The sequence below is a fragment of the Heterodontus francisci genome, chromosome 29 (genome assembly GCF_036365525.1).
Source record: "Heterodontus francisci isolate sHetFra1 chromosome 29, sHetFra1.hap1, whole genome shotgun sequence".
Classification (NCBI taxonomy): domain Eukaryota; kingdom Metazoa; phylum Chordata; class Chondrichthyes; order Heterodontiformes; family Heterodontidae; genus Heterodontus; species Heterodontus francisci.
In genome coordinates, this window is record NC_090399.1 from 16902854 (window position 1) to 16923271 (window position 20418).

At 47.0% G+C, this 20418-nt stretch overlaps 1 protein-coding gene across 12 annotated transcripts in view; it reads right to left on the reverse strand.

Moving 5' to 3' along the window:
• syngap1a (synaptic Ras GTPase activating protein 1a) overlaps window positions 1–20418 on the reverse strand; it is a 703692-nt gene that overhangs the window by 95873 nt on the left and 587401 nt on the right. For all 12 annotated transcript variants that reach the window (XM_068009527.1, XM_068009530.1, XM_068009524.1 and 9 more), the window contains 4 exons: window positions 7232–7376; window positions 3048–3284; window positions 1270–1471; window positions 368–549 (listed from right to left, as the gene is read on the reverse strand). In XM_068009527.1, coding sequence (XP_067865628.1) covers window positions 368–549; window positions 1270–1471; window positions 3048–3284; window positions 7232–7376 — 766 coding nt within the window. The remainder of the gene's footprint in view (window positions 1–367; window positions 550–1269; window positions 1472–3047; window positions 3285–7231; window positions 7377–20418) is intronic.

Here is a 20418-nt window from a genome sequence, read left to right on the forward strand (position 1 = left end):
ATTACAGCAGGTATTCATCATCAGAAATGGCAAGCGTTTCTTTGAGAATCAAATTCAAATGTCGTGACCAAGACTGTATCTTTGGGACACCTGTTACAGAAGCAAACTCCCCTGCCCCCATTTTTCTATTCACCATATATAAATGTGGCCAGTTAAAAAAGCCATAACTAAAATTCATTTCCCATAATTAGCGACGGCAGCTCAGCTACTCCACAAGGATCTCTCACTATTCTGCAGTAGAGATGTTTAGGCTAAGGAACATTGCTGCGACAGTGTAGACAGATAACTACTCTTATCTAATCCACGCTGAACTTGCCCTGGGAGTGTTTCGTGTTGGTAAAGTGAGCCATTTCCTTTCCACCCTCACCTGTTCAGATCTTTAACTGTGTACTTCTGAAGGTCAGATGAAACACCGCGGTTGATGCTGGGCCCAGAGGTATAGCGTTCCGCTATGTGACTGGACTGTCGCTGTACATGCGATGGGTTTCTCAACGCCCCACTTATGTCATTGAGGAGGCGGGGGAGGGGACCCAGTTTTAGCACAGCTTCCTGCATGGCATAGGAAAGGTATTTTTAGCTGGGGTGAACTATATGCAGCAAATCACAATTGCATTTAGTGACTGGAACAGTTCTCAATGTAGAGCAATCACAGTACAATGGTGGGACATGTTCACTTCACATATATAGAATCTCAAAGGACCCAAGCACTTTCCATTCACTCCACGTATACAAAAATCCTAATAGACCCAAATCTTCCACTCACTCCACAGAATCCCACTGACAAACCCATTCTCCAATTGCACTCCAATTAACAATGGATTCACACACTTCCCACTTGCAATGTAGGGTCCCAATTGACCCAAGCACTTCCTATTCATTCATCTTATGCTAACTTAATGGCCCCAACCATGTCCCATCCACTCACACCAGGCAGAATCTCAGTGGACCTAATCACATTCAACCACTAACTATATACGGAATTCCACTTCCCATCACAGAATCCAAAGTGGACTGAAGTACTATCGTCTCAGGAATAGGATCATAGATCCAATCGCGCCCCATTTACCCTCCAGAAAAAATACTAATGGACCCAACCACTAACATTCACTTCCTATATTTCAAATGCCAATGGATCCAACCACCTGTGAAATTACACAGCACGTGCAGTACCCAATGGAACCAACTAATTTCCCGCTGGCCCCCAAGCGCACAGGTTTCCTGTCCTGTGAAGTTCTGCTGAACCTGTCCGAGTGAGTTTTAATGCTTCACCTTGCTGAGCTGAGGCAGCACCTCCCACAGAAGGGAGTGCAGCGTGGAGAGCTCTCGGCCTAGGTCAATGTAGCCCTCAAAGCTAGCTGCGTTGGTGACCGTGTCCGGATTGGAGATCTCCATCAAGAACTGCTGCATGCTGCCCCATTCGAGCTCCAGAAATTCGTTCATGAATGACATGTAGTCCTCCTTGCTGCCGAACCTGAACACACGGAGGAAGAAGAAAAGCAGCACAATAGCAACACAAGACACCTCACTTCATCCCTAATCTGTCTCCACGACAAATTAGAAAACATAAATGACACCCTTTAAGTGTAGGTATAGCAGGTTGTTGAAGCACAGCAAGTATTTTCCAAATATATATTCACATATCAGTACTCACTCTGCAATGGCTGTCTGAGATTTTGAATGCTTCAGAGAACTAATGACCCCTCAGTAATAATCAGTAATTCTGGGCATCACACTTTGGGAAGGGTATCAAAGCCTTCGAGAGGGTGCAGAGGAGATTTACAAGAATGATGCCTGGTATAAAATACTTCAGTTTCGAGGAAAGACTAGAAAAGCTGCAGTTCTCCGTGGAGCAGAGGTTAAGGGGAGATTTAACAGTGCTGTTCAAAATCATTAATAGAGTAAATAAGGAGAAACCGTTTGAGTAGCAGAAGGGTCAGTAAACAGAAGGCACAGATTTAAGGTTATTAACCCAAAAAAGGTGATATGAGAAAGAAGTAATTTACACAATGAGTTGCTGTGATCTGGAATGCACTGCCTGAAAGGATGATGGAAGTACATTCAGTAGTAACTTGCAAAGGGAACTGGATAAATACTGGCAGGGGAAATATTTGCAGACCTGTGGGAAAAGAGCAGGGGGAGTGGGGACTAATAGTATAGCTCCTTCAAAGAGGCAGCAGAGTCATAATGGACTGAATGGCCTCCTTCAGGGCTGTATGATTCACTCTATGATACTATAACAACCTTTGTAAATTTTTAAAATATATAATTCATATACCCGTACTCATTTTGCAGCAGCTATGAGATTTTAAATGCCACAGAAAACTAATGATCACTCATGTGAGGAATGTCTGAAGTGTAATAAACAATCCAAGACATTGAAGGCCTGCGTAACAAATGGTAACAGCTAACCTCACCAATGAACAAGCTTACTTGTCAGCTGTGTACACACAGAACATGATATATGGGTCCCACATTTATCCTACATCATTCAACTTATAAAAGATACAACACATTGGAGCTCCTGGGGGAACTTTAATCTAGTCTTGCCGAGGCTGGCATAAAGCACTCCAGACATTTGCGACCTCCTCGAAGAGAGCTTGGTACACATGTAGTGGTACCTCATTTACAGATTTAATAATTAGCCAGACATTTTCAGTGTTTTTCTCTGGTCCTCAAATCTGTTTTAGAGGCAAAGAATATATGACGATATCCTAGAATACCTCCACGTTAGAGCAATATGGATACACCACAATATCCTCGATCAATCCAACAACATGCAGGGTTGTTTTCACAGCAAAGCATGTTGAAAATTAACCAAATATTGAGGGATGGTAACCTACCAGTCCCTTTAGGCCTTGATTACTCAATTAAAGACACCAGACCAATACTATTATTACATTGCTACCAATGATATTCTTCCAGTAGGACTTCGGGTACATTGTCACGACTGATACTTACCTCCCTTACACCAGCCCACAGGCTACATTACCCACTGAGTGGGCTGGTGTGATGGGGAGCGGGGCTTTCTCATGCCTGGAAAGACTTACTTGGTAAAGTTTGCCAGATTTTGAATGACTTTCGCTATAAGGGTCAAGGTTCGGGAGGTGCGGTCGTCCGGATATTCCTGCATCAGGTTAAAGAGGCTGGGAGACATGATGGCAGGGCAGAGGAACCGGAGGAACAAGGAGGCGCTGATCAGGCGGTCGGCAATGTCCTCTCTGCCACGCTCGGCACAGCGATGCCTCCAAGAGGCGAAGACTTCCTTCAGCTCACGAGGAAAGACGCTGTACAAAGCAAAGAGAGCGAGAGCAAAAAATTATAAAAGTCGGTCACTTTAATGGAGGACAAAGAGGCACCGTGCAATGTGATATTTAACGTGGCTTTCATTTCACTACTTGCAGAGGGTTAAATATAAAAGCACCCACAGGCATTCAGCCATGGTTCAGTGGCAGCACTCTCCTCTCCAGTCTTTCAGCAAGTCTTTTTATATGGAGAGTTGTTATGACCTGGAATGCACTGCCTGGAAGCGAGGTGGAAGCAGATTCAATAGTAACTTTCAAAGAACAAAGAACAGTACAGCACAGGAACAGGCTATTCGGCCCTCCAAGCCTGCGCCGATCTTGATGCCTGCCGAAACTAAAACCTTCTGCACTTCCGGGGTCCATATCCCTCTATTCCCATCCTATTCATGTATTTGTCAAGATGCCTCTTAAACGTCTCTATGGTACCTGCTTCCACCATCTCCCCCGGCAACAAGTTCCAGGCACTCACCACCCTCTGTGTAAAGAACTTGCCTCGCACATCCCCTCTAAACTTTGCCCCTCTCACCTTAAACCTATGTCCCCTAGTAACTGACTCTTCCACCCTGGGAAAAAGCTTCTGACTATCCACTCTGTCCATGCCGCTAATAACTTTGTAAACCTCTATCATGCCACCCCTCCACCTCCGTCGTTCCAGTGAAAACAATCCGAGTTTATCCAACCTGTCCTCATAGCTAATGCCCTCCAGACCAGGCAACATCCTGGTAAACCACTTCTGGACCCTCTCCAAAGCCTCCACTTCCTTCTGGTAGTGTGGCGACCAGAATTGCACGCAATATTCTAAGTGTGGCCTAACTAAAGTTCTGTACAGCTGCAGCATGACTTGCCTATTTTTATACTCTATGCCCCGACTGATGAAGGCAAGCATGCCGTATGCCTTCTTGACTACCTTATCCACCTGCGTTGCCACTTTCAGTGACCTGTGGACCTGTACGCCCAGATCTCTCTGCCGGTTAATATTCCTAAGGGTTCTGCCATTTACTGTATACTTCCCACCTGCATTAGACCTTTCAAAATGTATTACCTCACATTTGTCTGAATTAAACTCCATCTGCCATTTCTCCGCCCAAGTCTCCAACCGATCTATATCCTGCTGTATCCTCTGACAATCCTCATCACTATCCGCAACTCCACCAACCTTTGTGTCGTCCGCAAACTGACTAATCAGACCAGCTACATTTTCCTCCAAATCATTTATATATACTACAAACAGCAAAGGTCCCAGCACTGATCCCTGCGGAACACTACTAGTCACATCCATCCATTCAGAAAAGCACCCTTCCACTGCTACCCTCTGTCTTCTATGACCGAGCCAGTTCTGTATCCATCTTGCCAGCTCCCCTCTGATCCCATGTGACTTCACTTTTTGTATCAGTCTGCCACGAGGGACCTTGTCAAAGGCTTAACTGAAGTCCATATAGACAACATCCACTGCCCTTCCTTCATCAATCATCTTTGTCACTTCCTCAAAAAACTCGATCAAGTTAGTGAGACACGACCTCTCCTTCACAAAACCATGCTGCCTCTCGCTAATAAGTCCATTGTTTCCAAATGTGAGTAAATCCTGTCCCGAAGAATCCTCTCTAATAATTTCCCTACCACTGATGTAAGGCTCACCGGTCTATAATTTCCTGGATTATCCTTGCTACCCTTCTTAAACAAAGGAACAACATTGGCTATTCTCCAGTCCTCTGGGACTTCACCTGTAGCCAATGAGGATGCAAAGATTTCTGTCAAGGCCCCAGCAATTTCTTCCCTTGCCTCCCTCAGTATTCTGGGGTAGATCCCATTAGGCCCTGGGGACTTATCTACCTTAATGCTTTGCGAGACACCCAACACCTCCTCCTTTTTGATAATGAGATTACTGAGACTATCTGCACTCCCTTCCCTCGGCTCATCATCCACCAAGTCCTTCTCTTTGGTAAATACTGATGCAAAGTACTCATTTAGTACCTCGCCCGTTTCCTCTGGCTCCACACATAGATTCCCTTCTCTGTCCTTGAGTGGGCTAACCCTTTCCCTGGTTACCCTCTTGCTCTTTATATACGTATAAAATGCCTTGGGATTTTCATTAATCCTGTTTGCCAATGACTTCTCATAACCCCTTTTTGCCCTCCTGACTCAAGTTCCTTTAGAAAAGAACTGGATAAATATTTGAAGTGAAAAAAATTACAGGGTTGTGAAGAAAGAGCAGCGGTGTGGGACTAATTGGAGTGCTGTTTCAAAGAGCCAGCACACGCACGAAGGGCTGAATGGCCTCTGTGTGCTGTACAATTCTATGTTTCTCTTCCGAGAACGTAGTTTGAAAGTGACCTGCAGGATCTGGTACTGGACCTGGGAGGTTCCATTTCCAATTTGTGCCAATGTACCACAATCAGAGTAATGATGGCTGGGAGAGGCAGTCGGTGGCAGAGGGCAGGGAACAGGAGGTGCTGTGGAGAGAAGGGTTCCATTTGACCTCAGCATTCCTGGCTACAGCGAGAAAAATGGGTCAGAATTCCCTTCCCGATTGCTATCGAGTGGCCCCAGCCAGGTAGCACGTGTGCGGAGGCCAGAATTCTCTGTGAGGTAGCCTGTAGTCGAATAGCTTGCCAACACTCAATGTCCAGGCTGGTGAGGGATTGGAGTGTGGCTAACACCCACAGAGCTGAACCCCGAATGAGAGTTCATTTCCAGAGAGGGACAAGAGTGTGGAGAAGTTGACGGAAATATTTTATTTGATTCACTGAAATAAAGCAAAATACACACTCAAGACCAAAATAGTAAAATAGGACCGCAACAACATTTTATGCCAATAGAATCAATCGCACAGTAACTGTGACGTCAAGGTACAAATAATGAAGAGCAACAGCGTGGCTTCCTATGAAAGGAACTTATCCCAAGTTCAGTTGACTAAGTCCCAATGACTGACAAGCAAGAACCAACAGTGAGAGCTCAGTGATGCAATTCCACCCCCCGCTTTCAAACTAGAGAAACTTGACTGTTGGATTTGAACTCCTAGAACTGGAGGAAAATGCATGGGGGTAGATTATCAACTTGCCATTTGGATGTATTTACATAGAATTACACAGATTGTACAGCAGAGAAACAGGGCCATTTGGACCACTTGCTCTGTGCCGAGGTTTATGTTCCACACAATCCCCCTCTCACCCCTCTTTATCTCCCCCCAACCACATATTGTTCTATTTCTTTCTCCCTCGTGTACCTATCTAACTTCCCCTTAATCCACGCTAACCACCTCAACTACTCCATGTGGTAGCAAGTTCACACATTCTAACCACTCACTGGGTGAACATGTTTCTACTCACTTCCTTCTTGGATGTATTGTTGATTACCTTATATTTATGTCCCTGAGTTTAGGGCTCCCCACATTTCTATGTCGATCCTGTCAAACTCCTTCATAATTTTAAAGACCTATATTGGGTCACCCTTCAGATCTCTTTTTTTCTAGAAAAAAGAGCCCCAGCCTGTTCAGTCTTTCCTGAACAGCTATAACCTTCCAGCTCTGGTATCATCCTTTTAAGTCTGGTTTTAGGATTCAGACACCGTTTATGGAAACTACCTAGTTTTGGTTTCCATTAGTCAGCTTCACCTCGGCCAGCAAGTTGAAAATCTACCCCCCAGTACGTCATCACACCAGTCAGTCCTCCGAAGAGGGACTGTTTCACCTCACCTCACCTGACCCCTTCTGTGGATAGATGTTTGAATCACTTGGCCCTCAACAGGTGGGGGCGGAAATATATTCCAACAAAGCATGCTAGAAATGTACACTGGAAGTAAGAGATCTCTGTTCTCTGTCAGGTTGGATTTAAAGTCCCAGAATTGTCTGGACAGTCCTCTCGACTTCAGTCCCTGGCACCACTGATTGATTTTTACTGCTTTTTAATCTGTCACGTCACACCAGCACTGACCAATGGGAGTTGACGATCTTGCAAAGTGCCAGCTCGCAGCACATCCTCAAGTTAGCCTGGTGATCGGCCAAAGTGGAAAAGGTGCACTTGGCTGGGTCCACCTCACAGTTCTCCTCAGATTCGTAAAGCGCTCGGATAAACTCCCCTGTGAAAAAGATAGTTATCCTTCGTTATTATTTACGCCCTGGCACTTGTCAAATTACCCACACACCATCTCATTACATTGCATCCCAAAACATGCCGCTTATCGCACCATCCAACATCACATCGCGCACACACACACACACACCATCCAACGGCCCATCACACGCACACCATCCAACATTCCATTGCACACACACACCATCCAACGGCCCATCACACGCACACCATCCAACATTCCATTGCACACACACACCATCCAACATCTCACTGCACACACACACCATCCAACATCTCACTGCACACACACACCATCCAACATCTCACTGCACACAAACACCATCCAACATCTCACTGCACACAAACACCATCCAACATCTCACTGCACACAAACACCATCCAACATTCCATCGCACACAAACACCATCCAACATCTCACTGCACACAAACACCATCCAACATTCCATCGCACACAAACACCATCCAACATCTCATCGCACACACACACCATCCAACATCTCACTGCACACAAACACCATCCAACATTCCATCGCACACAAACACCATCCAACATCTCACTGCACACACACACCATCCAACATCTCACTGCACACACACACCATCCAACATCTCACTGCACACAAACACCATCCAACATCTCACTGCACACACACACCATCCAACATCTCACTGCACACAAACATCATCCAACATCTCACTGCACACAAACACCATCCAACATTCCATCGCACACAAACACCATCCAACATCTCACTGCACACACACACCATCCAACATCTCACTGCACACAAACACCATCCAACATCTCACTGCACACAAACACCATCCAACATTCCATCGCACACAAACACCATCCAACATCTCACTGCACACACACACCATCCAACATCTCACTGCACACACACACCATCCAACATCTCACTGCACACAAACACCATCCAACATCTCACTGCACACACACACCATCCAACATCTCACTGCACACACACACCATCCAACATCTCACTGCACACACACACCATCCAACATCTCACTGCACACACACACCATCCAACATCTCACTGCACACACACACCATCCAACATTCCATCGCACACAAACACCATCCAACATCTCACTGCACACACACACCATCCAACATCTCACTGCACACAAACACCATCCAACATCTCACTGCACACACACCATCCAACATCTCACTGCACACACACACCATCCAACATCTCACTGCACACACACACCATCCAACATCTCACTGCACACAAACACCATCCAACATTCCATCGCACACAAACACCATCCAACATCTCATCGCACACAAACACCATCCAACATCTCATCGCACACAAACACCATCCAACATCTCATCGCACACAAACACCATCCAACATCTCATCGCACACAAACACCATCCAACATCTCACTGCACACAAACACCATCCAACATTCCATCGCACACAAACACCATCCAACATCTCATCGCACACAAACACCATCCAACATCTCATCGCACACAAACACCATCCAACATCTCACTGTACACACACACCATCCACCATCTCACTGTACACAAACACCATTCAATGTCTCATCGCACACAAACACCATCCAACATCTCATCACACACACAACATTTAACGTCTCATCGCACACAAACACCATCCGATATCTCATTGTACACACACCATCTAAAATCCCATTGCACATACACCATCCAACATCTCATTGCGCACAAACAACATCCAATATCTCATCACATGCATACCATCCAATGTCTCGTTGTACACAAACACCATCCAATATCTCTTCGTGCACAAACGCCATCCAACATGATACTGCACACATACTATCCAATGTCCCATCGAATGCACACACACCATCCGAAGCCTGGAGTGGAGAAGAGCAGCAAAGAGAGCGAGGCCTGGAGTGGACTAGCATAAAGGGCGAGGCCTGCAGTGGAGCAGAATAAAGTGCGAGGCCCAGAGCAGAATGGAGTAGAATAAATGGCGAGGCCTGGAGCGGAACGGAGCAGCATAAATGGCGAGGCCTGGAGCTGAACGGAGCAGCATAAATGGCGAGGCCTGGAGCTGAACGGAGCAGCATAAATGGCGAGGCCTGGAGCTGAACGGAGCAGCATAAAGGGCGAGGCCTGGAGCTGAACAGGGCAGCATAAAGGGCGAGGCCTGGAGCTGAACGGAGCAGCATAAAGGGCGAGGCCAGGAGCGGAACGGAGGAGCAGTAAGGGCGAGGCCCGGAGCGGAACGGAGCAGAATAAAGGGCGAGGTCTGGAGCGGAACGGAGCAGCATAAAGAGCGAGGCCAGGAGCGGAACGGAGCAGCAGAAAGGGCGAGGCCCGGAGCGGAATGGAGCAGCATAAATGGCTAGGCCAGGAGCGGAACGGAGCAGCAGAAAGAGCGAGGCCTGGAGCGGAACAGAGCAGCATAAATGGCGAGGCCAGGAGCGGAACGGAGCAGCATAAAGGGCGAGGCCTGGAGTGGAACGGAGCAGCATAAAGAGTGAGGCCTGGAGCGGAACGGAGCAGCATAAAGGGCGAGGCCTGGAGTGGAACGGAGCAGCATAAAGGGAGAGGCCTGGAGCGGAACGGAGCAGAATAAAGGGCGAGGCCTGGAGCGGAACGGAGCAGCATAAAGGGCGAGGCCTGGAGCGGAACGGGGCAGCATAAAGAGCGAGGCCCGGAGTAGCATAAAGGGCGAAGCCTGGAGCGGAACGGAGCAGCATAAAGGGCGAGGCCAGGAGCGGAACGGAGCAGCATAAATAGCGAGGCCTGGAACGGAACGGAGCAGCATAAAGAGCGAGGCCAGGAGCGGAACGGAGCAGCATAAAGGACGAGGCCAGGAGCGGAACGGAGCAGCATAAAGGGCGAGGCCTGGAGCGGAACGGAGCAGCATAAAGGGCGAGGCCAGGAGCGGAACGGAGCAGCATAAATGGCGAGGCCTGGAACGGAACGGAGAAGCATAAAGGGCGAGGCCTGGAGCGGAACGGAGCAGCATAAAGGGCGAGGCCTGGAGCGGAACGGAGCAGCATAAAGGGCGAGGCCTGGAGCGGAACGGAGCAGCATAAAGGGCGAGGCCAGGAGCGGAACGGAGCAGCATAAAGGGCGAGGCCAGGAGCGGAACGGAGCAGCATAAAGGGCGAGGCCAGGAGCGGAACGGAGCAGCATAAAGGGCGAGGCCTTGAGCGGAACGGAGCAGAATAAATGGCGAGGCCAGGAGCGGAACGGAGCAGAATAAATGGCGAGGCCTGGAGCTGAACGGAGCAGAAGAAAGGGCGAGGCCTGGAGTGGAACGGAGCAGCAGAAAGGGCGAGGCCCGGAGCGGAACGGAGCAGCAGAAAGGGCGAGGCCTGGAGCGGAACGGAGCAGCATAAAGGGCGAGGCCAGGAGCGGAACGGAGCAGAATAAAGGGCGAGGCCAGGAGCGGAACGGAGCAGAATAAAGGGCGAGGCCTGGAGCGGAACGGAGCAGCAGAAAGGGAGAGGCCCGGAGCGGAACGGAGCAGCAGAAAGGGCGAGGCCCGGAGCGGAACGGAGCAGCAGAAAGGGCGAGGCCCGGAGCGGAACGGAGCAGCATAAAGGGCGAGGCCAGAAGCGGAACGGACCAGCATAAAGGGCGAGGCCTGGAGCGGAACGGAGCAGAATAAAGGGCGAGGCCTGGAGCGTAGCAGCAAAAAGAGCGAGGCCTGGAGCGGAACAGAATAAAGGACGAGGCCTGGAGCGGAGCAGAATAAAGGACGAGACCTAGAGCCGAGCGGAGCAGAATAAAGGGTGAGGCCTGGAGTGGAGCGGATCAGAATAAAGGGTGAGGCCTGGAGCAGAGCAGAGCAGAATAAAGGACGAGGCCTGGAGCGGAGCAGAGCAGAATAAAGGACGAGGCCTGGAGCAGAGCAGAGCAGAATAACGGGCGACGCCTGGAGCGGAGCAGAGCAGAATAAAGGGCGAGGCCTGGAGCGGAGCAGAGCAGAATAAAGGGCGAGGCCCGGAGCGGAGCAGAGCAGAATAAAGGGCGAGGCCTCAAGCGGAGCGGAGCGGAGCAGAGCAGAATAAAGGACGAGGCCTAGAGCAGAGCAGAGCAGAATAAAGGGGGAGGCCACCAAACAGGAGGAAAAATATCGCACAGTGACATCACAGCACAAGAAGGCCTGCGTGGGTAAATCTACTGGTAAACATTTGATTTAATCAAACTATAATGTAAGCTAGATCAATTAATTAGTACAAAAACTGAAAGTAAGCTGATTTGATAAAATAAGTAAACTTTAACTTATGTTTTATACTTTGCATATTGGATAATTTATCATAATTATGATCAGCATTTAATTAATTAGATCTCGGAGGATAAAGTTCCATATTTTTCAGTAAATTAAAATCTGAGATATATAAATATTAAGAGTTAAGTTAAAACATTTAAGTTAACCACCCTATAAAATAAAGTGACAGGAGCTAATGGGTGAGTAGCCGGTGAGTGCTTATTTAAGTCTCAAGTTTATTCTCTTAATTTAGTTAATAGTTTAATAAATAAAGGCATGGTAGGGCACCACAGTCGCATTGAATGCAAACCCTGTTCCAGGTGGGAACTCCAGGATAACCACAGGTGCAGAAAGTGTCCTCGGTTGGAGGAATGCAAGCTCCACGTTTCGGAACTTGAGCTGCAGCTGAATTCACTGTGGTGCATCTGCAAGGCTGAGTGTTCCTGGATGTAGTCACACTGCAGATTAAGGTTGTGCAGGCAGGGAGGGACTGGGCGACCACCAGACAGTCAAGCAGAACTAGGCAGGTAGCGCAGGGGTCCTTGAATGCACCTCACTCTCCAGCTGGTATTCTGTTCTAACTATCGGTGAGGGCGATGGTTTCTCTGGGGAATACAGCTAGAGCCAAGCCCACTGTACTATGGGTGCTCAGCTCAGCGGGGGAGGGGGTTGCTGGTGGTGGGAAGGAGGAGGTCAGAAAAGCAATAGTGGTGGGGGACTCAATAGTCAGGGGAGCAGACAGGTGTTTCTGCAGAAGCAGATGTGATTCCAGGATGGTTATTACCTCCCTGGGCCCAGGGTGAAGGATGCCACTGAACAGCCGCAGAGCATTGAGGGGGAGAGTGAACAGCCAGAGGTTCTGGTCCATATCAGTACCAATGATGTAGTTAGAAAGAGGGATGAGGTCCTGCAGGCAGAGTTAGGGGAGCTAGGAAAGAAATTAAAATGTAGGACCTCAAAGGTAATAATCGCCAGATAACTCCCAGTGCCATGTGCCAGTGAGTACAGAAACAGAAGATGGTTCAGATAAAAGCATGGTTGGAAGGATAGTGCAGGGAGGAGGGCTTTAGATTCATGGGGCATCGAGACCTGTTTTGAGGGAGATGTGACCTGTGCAAGCTGGATGGGTTTCACCTTAACGGGGCCAGGACCAATATCTTGATGGGGTGCTTTGCCGGTGCTATTAGGGATGGTTTAAATTAGCTTGGCAGGGGGATGGGAACCTGAGCATAGATTCCGAAGGAAGAGAAGGAAAACTGGAAATAGAAAGCAGAAAATTAGTGAGCAAATATGGAAGGTTGACGAATCAAAGGAAAGATGATAAACAACACAGGAGTTGTTCAGTGATTATTGGTAAATACTTCAATGCAAGCAGTCGAGTGAAGCAGGCAGATGAGCTGAAGGCACAGATAGACATTTGGAAGTATGATATCATAACTATTGTTGGAATACAGCTTAAAGAAGGGCAGGAATGGCAGTTCAACTGTCCTGGCTACAGGGTTTTCAGAGGGCACAGATAGGGGGATAAAAAAAGGAGGTGGGGAGAGGGGGGTGGTCGCAATATTGCTTAAGGAAACAAACACAGCCCTGAGGAGGAATAATATTCTAGAAGGAGCATTAAATGAAGCCATATGGGCTGAACTGAGGAACTAAAAAGGGGCAATCACACTACTGGGAGTATACTATAGCCCCTCAGAGGGAGATAGAAGAGCTAATATGTAGGCAAATTGCTGAAAAGTGTAGAAACGAAAGGACGTTAATAATAAGGGATTTCAACTACCCTAATATTAACTGGGATAACTTCATTGTGAAAGGTCCAGAGGGTGCAGAATTCTTAAAATGTATTCAGGAGAACCTTTCTAGCCAGTATGTAGCAAGACCAACAAGAGAAGGGGCAGTTCAGGGCTTTGTTTTAGGGAATGAATCGGACAGGTGGAAGGAGTATCATTGGGAGAGCTTTTTAGTGATAATGATCATAATTCAGTTAGATTTAGAGTACTTGTGGAAAAGGTTAAAGACAGACTAAGAGTAAAAGTTTTAAATTGGAGAAAGGCCAATTTTGGTGAGCTGAGATGTGATTTGGCAAAAGTGGATTGGAAACAGCTACCTAAAGGTAAATTAGTGTCAGAGCACTGGGAGGCATTTAAGGTGGAGCTAAAGAGGATTCAGAACAAATATGTTCCCACAAAGAAAAGGGGCGGGACTCACAAATCTAGACCCCTGCGACCCTCCCCACAACCTCAGATGTCAAAGAGCATGCATTATAGAAAAGTACAGGGATGAAATTGAAAAGAAATTAGGAAGGCAAAGAAAGGACATGAAAAAATACTGGCAAGTAAAATCAATGAAAACCCAAAGATGTTTTACAAATACACAAAGAGAAAAAGGAAAGAGTAGGGCCTATTGGAGACCAAAAAGGCAGCCTGTGCACGGAGGCTCAAGATATGGGTACAGTTCTTAATGAATACTTTGCGTCTGTCTTCACAAAAGAAATGGACAATGTAGACATTGTAGTTGAGGAAGAATGGGAAATGTTGGATGGGATAAACATAGTGAGGGAGGTAATATTAAAATATTTAGCATCCTTGGAAGTGGATGAACGACCAGGCCCGGATGAAATGTATCCCAGGCTGCTAAAGGAAGCAAGGGAAGAATAGTGGATTGCTCATCATTTTCTAATCCTCTCCGGCTACATGCGTGGCGCTGGAGGACTGCAGATGTTGTACCGTTGTTTAAAAAGGGAGGAACGGATAACCCGAGTAATTACAGGCCAGTCACCTAACCTCCGTGGTGAACAAATGACTGGAAAAAATTCTGAGAGACGGTATAATCGTTATTCAGAGAGAGGCACGGATTAATCAAGGTCAGTCAGCATGGATTTGTTAAGGGAAGGTCGTGTCTGATTGCATTCTTTGAGGAAATAACAAAAGGTCGATGAGGGTAGCACATTTGATGTAGTCTAAATGGATTTTAGCAAGGCTTTTGACAAGGTCTCACATGGCAGACTGATCAGTAGATTAAAAGCTGATGGGATCCAAGGGAAAGTGGCAAGTTGGATCCAAAATCGGCTCAGTGACAGGAAGCAAAGGGTTATGGTAGACAGGTGTTTTTGTGACTGGAATGCTGTTTCCAGTAGGGTTTTGCAGGGTTCAGTACTGGGTCCCTAGCTATTCCTAGTATATCAGATTTAAATGTAGGAGGCATGATTAAGAAGTTCGCAGATGATATGAAAATTGGTCATGTGGTTGATAATGAGGAAGAAAGCTGTAGACTGCAAGAAGATATCAGTGGACTGGTCAGGTGAGCAGAAAAGTGACAAATGGAGTTCAATCCAGAGAAGTGTCAGGTAATGCATTTGGGGAGGGCAAACCAGGCAAGGGAATACACAACAAATGGTGGGATTCTGAAAAGTATGGAGGAACAGAGTGTATGTCTGCAGATCCCTTAAGGTAGCAGGACAGGTAGATAAGGTGGTCAAGAAGGCATATAGGATACTTTCCTTTATTGGCTGAGACCTAGAGTGCAAGAGCAGGGAGGTTATGCTAGAACTGCATAGAACACAAGTTAGCCTGCAGCTAGAGCACTGCGTACAATTCTGCTCACCACATCAAAGAAAAGGGTGCAATCACACGAGAGATTTACAAGAATGTTGCCAAGAATGGAGAATTTTAGCTAGCAGGAAAGATTGGGGTTTTTTTTCTTTGGAACAGAGGAGGCTAAGGGGAGATTTAATTGAGGTGTATAAAATTATGAAGGGCCTAAATAGAGTGGGTCGGACGGACCTATTTTCCTTTGCAGAGAGGTCAATAACCAGGGGGCATAGATTTAAATTAATTGGTGGAAGGATTAGAGGGGTGTTGAGGGGTAAGTATTTCACCCAGACGGTGATGGGGGTCTGAAACTCACTGCCTGAGAGGATGATAGAGGCAGAAACCCTCATCGCATTTAAAAAATCTCTTGGATATAGATTTGAAGTGCCGTAACCTACAGGGCGATGGACCAAGAACTGGACAGTGGGATTCAGACTGGATAACTATTTTTCGGCTAGCGCAGACACGAACTTGCTCCTTCCATGCCGTAAATTTTTCTACGTTTCTATCCAACCTCCTATCATGCACACCATCCAATGTCCCATCACAGGCAACGGCAAACCACCCAGAATACTTCATCACATGCATCCCAAACATCATGTCACTTGTTCCCCCAGTCACCCCATCAATTACATCCTAATGACCCAGTCACTCCCAAAAACCCAATTACATCTAACCTGAACATCCCACCAATCACACCTCAAATACTCATTCATTCCCAGGAACGCTATTACATGCCTCCCAAACATCCCATCACCCATACCCCAAAACATCCTGTAACTCACACTATGCAAATGCTCTATTACATGCATACCCAAATATTGTCACATGCATGTCAAAACAGCTGGACATGCTAACCCCAAACACCCCACCACACAATCCCTCAAACACTCAATCACTCAAACCCCCAAATACATATCACATGCATGGCCAAACTCGTCATCCCAAGCACCCCCAAACACCATGCCATAGCCCATCTAATTAGGAATGGGGCTGAGGGTTAGGAGGATAAGTGCAGATAGTGATGATGGAATGCTCTGTGGACCATGAGCAACTGAATGTCCTATCAAGGAAGGAAACCAGTCAAAGATGTGGAGTGTTGATCTTAAGTTTTACTTGATTTACCTTTGGGAACAGGATGAAAGAAACGTTGTCTTTTCCTCAGGAATAAATGATTTAGGTTGACTCCATGACTGAGCAGATACCACATGGTCTATGCAGAGCACAGGCTTGTTAAGTTAAAGGACCTTTTCTTGGAGCCAGTTACTTAGTTTTCTAATTTTTCCTTATTTCTGCCTCTTATATCAACATCAACACTTCCAGGTCAGGTACAGGATAGGTTAGACACAGAGTAAATCTCCCTCTGCACTGTCCCATCAAACATTTTCCAGGTCGGGTACAGGATAGGTCACATAATGAGTCAACGTCTCTTTACATTATTTCACCAACACATCATAATTACAACTGACTCTACCAATTTTCCTATTTCTAATCCTTACACTAGCCAAAGGAACATGAGCAAGTTAGTCCCACCAGTGTACTGTGCAATTTTGATCACTAAGCTCATTTGAAGCTGGGCCCTTACAGATTTTGACTTTGGATTCAGCGCCTTTTGGACATCCTGGTGAAATTTGCTGTGTCTAAAGATTTTGGAAGATTTTCTCGGTTTGTAACGAAAGGCTGAAGACTAGGTTCTGTTTTCATTTACAGACAGTCAACAGACCAAACCTTCCAATTACAGATGCGTTCACACCCATTGTATCATTGTAGCAGATGGAGAACTTTAGAATAAGTAATTGAATTTATAAGGTGCAGATGGAGTTGGACAAGGTAGCAAATGAATAAAAAATTAATGCAGGTGTACTTTTTCAAAATTCGTTCCTGGGATGTGGGCGTCGCTTGCCAGGCCAGTATTTATAGCCCATCCCTAATTGACCTTGAGAAGGTGGTTGTGAGCTGCCTTCTTGAACCGCTGCAGTCCATGTGGTGTAGGAACACCCACAGTGCTGTTAGGAAGGGAGTTCCAGGATCTTGACCCAGCGACAGTGAAGGAACGGCAATATAGTTCCAAATCATCATAAGAACTAGGAGCAGGAGTAGGCCGTCCGGATGATATGTAGCTTGGAAGGGAACTTGCAAGTGGTGGTGCTCCCATGCATCTGCCGCCCTTGTCCTTCTAGGTGGTGGGGGTCGCGGGTTTGGAAGGTGGTGTCTAAGGAGACTTGGTGCGTTGCTGCAATGCATCTTGTAGATAGTACACACTGCTGCCACTGTGCGTTGGTGGTGGAGGGAGTGAATGTTTGTAGATGGGGTGCCAATCAAGCAGGATGATTTGTCCTGGATGGTGTTGAGCTTCTTGGGTGTTGTTGGAGCTGCAAGTGGAGAGTAATCCATCACACTCCTGACTTGTGCCTTGTAGATGGTGGACAGGCTTTGGAGAGTCAGAAGGTGAGTTACTCGCCGCAGGATTCCTAGCTTCTGACCTGCTCTTGTAGCCACGGTATTTATATGGCTACTCCAGTTCAGTTTCAGGTCAATGGTAGCCCCTAGCATGTTGATAGTGGGGGATTCAGCGATGGCAATGCCGTTGAATGTCAAGGGGAGATGATTAGATTCTCTCTTCTTGGAGATGGTCATTGCCTGACACTTGTGTGGCGTGAATGTTACTTGCCACTTATCAGCCCAAGTCTGGATATTATCTAGGTCTTGCTGCATTTCTACATGGACTGCTTCAGTATCTGAGGAGTCACGAATGTTGCTGAACATTATGCAATCGTCAGCAAACATCCCCACTTCTGAGCTTATGACTGAAGGAAGGTCATTGACACAGCAGCTGAAAATGGTTGGACCTAGGACACTACCTTGAGGAACTCCTGCATTGATGTCCTGCAGCGGAGATAATTGACCTTCAACAACCACAACCAGCTTCCTTCGTATCGGTATGACTCCAACCAACGGAGAGTTTTCCCCAATTCCTACTGACTCCAGTTTTACTAGGGTTATTTGATGCCATACTCAGTCAAATGCTGCCTTGATGTCAAAGGCAGTCACTCTCACCTCACGTCTGGTAATGAAGGGTTTACTCTGTTTCTGGAATGTGCTGTTTGGGAATCAAAGTGCTCTCCTCCGGCTCAGTAGGTTCTTGTGCATCTAGCACTTAATAGCGGCAAATCCCTATGAAGCAATAAAAAGCTCAAGGAGCCAAGTTTGTTTGAGTCTTGCTCCGCTGTCAGGGCTGGACACTCGTTCCATCACCTCCCTCCCCAACCCCAGGGTTTTGATGTTGCAAATCAGGTGGATGGGTGTATTAGCATGAAGGGGGCAAGGGATGGCGGAGAACAGGGTCCAGGAAAATGATCAGGCATGGTGAATAGTTCGGGTGTTTAGGTCAAAGAGCTTGACTTTAAAAAAGAAACTAGCAAGAATTTCTTTTGCAGCTGCCTGATGTTCCTCTCTTCTGTGCCGGTGCAGTCAACATGCCTGCTTAGTACTGATGCAAAGTACCAAGGTCCACAGGAATGGTGGTACTGGATGAATTTCTGGTGGGAGGAGACGCCCCACCAGTCCCGCGCTTTGACTGCTGCTGTGTCAGGAGGTGAGTTGTCTGGTGCAAGGAGTGACTATGCTCTCATGACATTGCATAAGAGAAAGTAACAAAAGGACGGGAGGAGGCTTTTCAACCCCTCGAACCTGTTCCGCTATTCAGTTAGATAATGGCTGATCTGTATCTCAACTCCATCCAGCTGCTTTGGTCCCTAATCCTCAATACCCTTGCCTAACAAAAAACCTGTCGATCTCAGGTTTGAAGTTTTCATTAGAATCCCCAACCTCAACAGCTTTTTGGTGGAAAAATCGAGATTTACACTGCCCTTTGTGTGAAGAAATGCTTCCAGACATCAGCCCTAAACAGCCTAGCTCTATTTTAAGGTCCTGCCCCTATGTTCTGAACTCTCCCACCAGAGGAAACGTTTCACTCTACCTAACCTATCAACTTCTTTAATCATCTTAAACACCTCAATTAGATCACCCCTTGGTCTTCCATACTCAAGGGAATACAAGCCTAAACTATGCAATCTGTCCTTTTAATGTAACCCTTTTAGCTACAGTATAGGGGTGCAGAGACCCTCCTGACTCGTCTGCTCATTCTGCCCTCCCAGCAAGGTCAGAATCCAAATGTTTTTTCCTGGGACCACCTAATATGCGCATAACCAATGGATCCTGAGATTTCCCACCTTCTAAAGCACTTTATTAAAAAATTGATGTCGCCTCATCATTCCAGTAGAAAATCGGGTCCTGGAATTTCACAGGTGTTCTCCCAGTCTCTCACCATCCCTAAACTCTGGAATGTCACAGGTGTTCTCCCAGTCTCTCACCATCCCTAAACTCTGGAATGTCACAGGTGTTCTCCCAGTCTCTCACCATGCCTTAAACTCTGGAATGTCACAGGTGTTCTCCCAGTCTCTCACCATCCCTAAACTCTGGAATGTCACAGGTGTTCTCCCAGTCTCTCACCATCCCTAAACTCTGGAATGTCACAGGTGTTCTCCCAGTCTCTCACCATGCCTTAAACTCTGGAATTTCACAGGTGTTCTCCCAGTTTGTCACCATCCCTAAACTCTGGAATGTCACAGGTGTTCTCCCAGTCTCTCACCATCCCTAAACTCTGGAATGTCACAGGTGTTCTCCCAGTCTCTCACCATGCCTTAAACTCTGGAATGTCACAGGTGTTCTCCCAGTCTCTCACCATCCCTAAACTCTGGAATGTCACAGGTGCTCTCCCAGTCTCTCACCATCCCTAAACTCTGGAATGTCACAGGTGTTCTCCCAGTCTCTCACCATCCCTAAACTCTGGAATGTCACAGGTGTTCTCCCAGTCTCTCACCATCCCTAAACTCTGGAATTTCACAGGTATTCTCCCAGTCTCTCACCATGCCTTAAACTCTGGAATTTCACAGGTGTTCTCCCAGTTTGTCACCATCCCTAAACTCTGGAATGTCACAGGTGTTCTCCCGGTCTGTCACCATCCCTAAACTCTGGAATTTCACAGGTGTTCTCCCAGTCTGTCACCATGCCTTAAACTCTAGCCATTCCATTACGTCACGACTGATTTGTAACTTAACTCCATCAACCCGCCTTGGTTCCGTAACCCTCGATACCCTCACCCACTAGGAAT